This window comes from Gekko japonicus, unplaced genomic scaffold, assembly GCF_001447785.1.
Source record: "Gekko japonicus isolate JY-2015 unplaced genomic scaffold, Gekko_japonicus_V1.1 scaffold1460, whole genome shotgun sequence".
NCBI classification, from domain to species: Eukaryota; Metazoa; Chordata; class Lepidosauria; order Squamata; family Gekkonidae; genus Gekko; species Gekko japonicus.
This window is the reverse complement of record NW_015177057.1, coordinates 179,905-181,855: the sequence shown is the minus strand read 5'-3', so window position 1 is coordinate 181,855 and position 1,951 is coordinate 179,905. Positions and strand designations below refer to the sequence as shown.

Sequence of the window (1,951 nt, the reverse complement as noted above, 5' to 3'; positions counted from 1 at the left end):
TGGAATGAACTTTGTGTTATGTTTATATTATGTATGCCTATGTGTTACAGGTTGATCTTGATTACATTTGAGTATTGTATAATAAACAAAGTTAACATTCCTTTGCATAATTGCATTACTTTTCCTTTCCTTTCAGCACTTTGAAGACTACCCTTCTATGTGACTGTTGTGTAGACTGGAACTGTTCCCACATGTTCAAAGCCAATTTCATCACATGATGATAATGAAATAGGCAATTGGATCGCACTTTCTGGCACAAACTGAAATCTTTCCAGCTATACATTTCAGATTTTCTTAAGGCAGAATATTGATGGGTACTATCTACATACTTCTGTTAGTGCTTGTGTGTAAACAACCAACAATCCTTTTAGCGATATGAAATGAAAGGACATTGATCAGTTTCTGCTGGATGATGCCTCAGGTAGTTTAATATGTTAAGCTCTGGTGGTTGGGAGCATGAGAATCATCCCTCTTGCCAGCTTGTTGCAGAAGTGAAGACTCGTCTTGTAAAACCATCACTCAATGTCCAAGAGCTCACCATTTTTCCTGACAGATAGGATTAAGTTTTCTGATGGTCGGTAGGAAAGAGTACTCATCTTTGTTGTTAGACTAGAGTGTCTGACACTTGGGGGGATATATTTAAGAAGCTGGAGGAAGTATTTTCTAAATTTTTTCCCAAAAAAGCCATAAAAGACGGGGTTCAGACAGTTGTTAAAGTAAGCTAAGCAGATGGTGAAGGGCATACCTGTATCCACAATATCCATAGTGGAACAATCTTCAATCACACCAAGCTGAATCAGCACATCCAAAAATGTGAATATTTGGTGAGGAATCCAAGAAAAGAAGAAGAAAAGAACAATTGCAATAATCATCTTAAAAATATCATCTCCTCTTGGCTTGTTCTTCTGAATCTGATAAGCCTTTTTCAGTGTCTTCCAGATTAATGTGTAGCTTGTTAAAATGATCACGAAGGGGATCAAGAATCCCAACATGTTTTTGGATAAACCCAATCCAACTTTCAGAGTGGTGTTGTTGACGGTCTCATACAAAAAAGCACATACTGTCACATTGGTAGCATCAACGACATATACACCTCGGTGAATGACAACAGGTAAACTTGCAAGGGCTGCCAGTAGCCAGATTATGATGCAAGTTATTTGCGCAATGAACATTGTACGCTTGAGTCGGGCCTTCATTGGATGCACTATTGCCAAATAACGGTCAATGCTAAGGCACGTCAAGAGAAACACGCTGGCATACAGGTTGAAGGTTGCTGCAGCTGAAGTTAATTTACATAAACAGTTGCCAAAAGGCCACCGGTACTGCATGGCGGTATAAGCAGCCCACAAGGGCAAGGTCATGAGGAAACACAAATCAGCCAGAGCTAAATTCAACAGAAAGACACTTGCCACAGTTTTTAATTTCATGTAGCAGTAAATGATAATCACTACCAAGCTGTTTCCAAATATACCAATGATGAAAATGATGGTGTACACAGTTGGAACCATGATGTATATGAACTCATGCCTTCCTGAATCAGAACAGTCAACTTTGACTCTTTTATATTCCTCTTCACTGGACATATTCATAGTCATCTTTATCAGTTCAGATGGAGGATACTTGGAAATGTGATGTCAAGTTCACCTGAGGGAGAAAAATGAGAAAGTGATTATTTTTGTGTTGCCAGTACGTTCAAAGGTACTGAACACTCATTCAAGAGTTCTTTGTACAAGAAAGGTTGATACCAGTCACAGCAAGTATTTAAAAATACTGTGATATCACTGTGATTTATGGATTGATTCTGGATTCCACTGAAGTCTGAGTGATGACACCTCTAATCTCTGTAGTCAGGAGATAAGTTGTAATTCTGGGAGACAGGAGCCATTTGGAGACCAGCAGTCATAAAAGAGTTCCTTGAGACCTTTAGAACCAATTGTCCCTACACACCATT

The 1,951-nt window shown here is 38.9% G+C and overlaps 1 protein-coding gene across 1 annotated transcript; it reads right to left on the bottom strand.

The window, feature by feature from the left end:
• Positions 1-422: 422 nt before the first annotated feature.
• On the bottom strand, positions 423-1,604 carry AGTR1 (angiotensin II receptor type 1). The gene has a single exon (XM_015428158.1). The coding sequence runs from the start codon at positions 1,593-1,595 to the stop codon at positions 516-518; it is 1,080 nt and encodes a 359-aa protein (XP_015283644.1). The 5' UTR covers positions 1,596-1,604; the 3' UTR covers positions 423-515.
• Between the last annotated feature and the right edge of the window lie 347 nt (positions 1,605-1,951).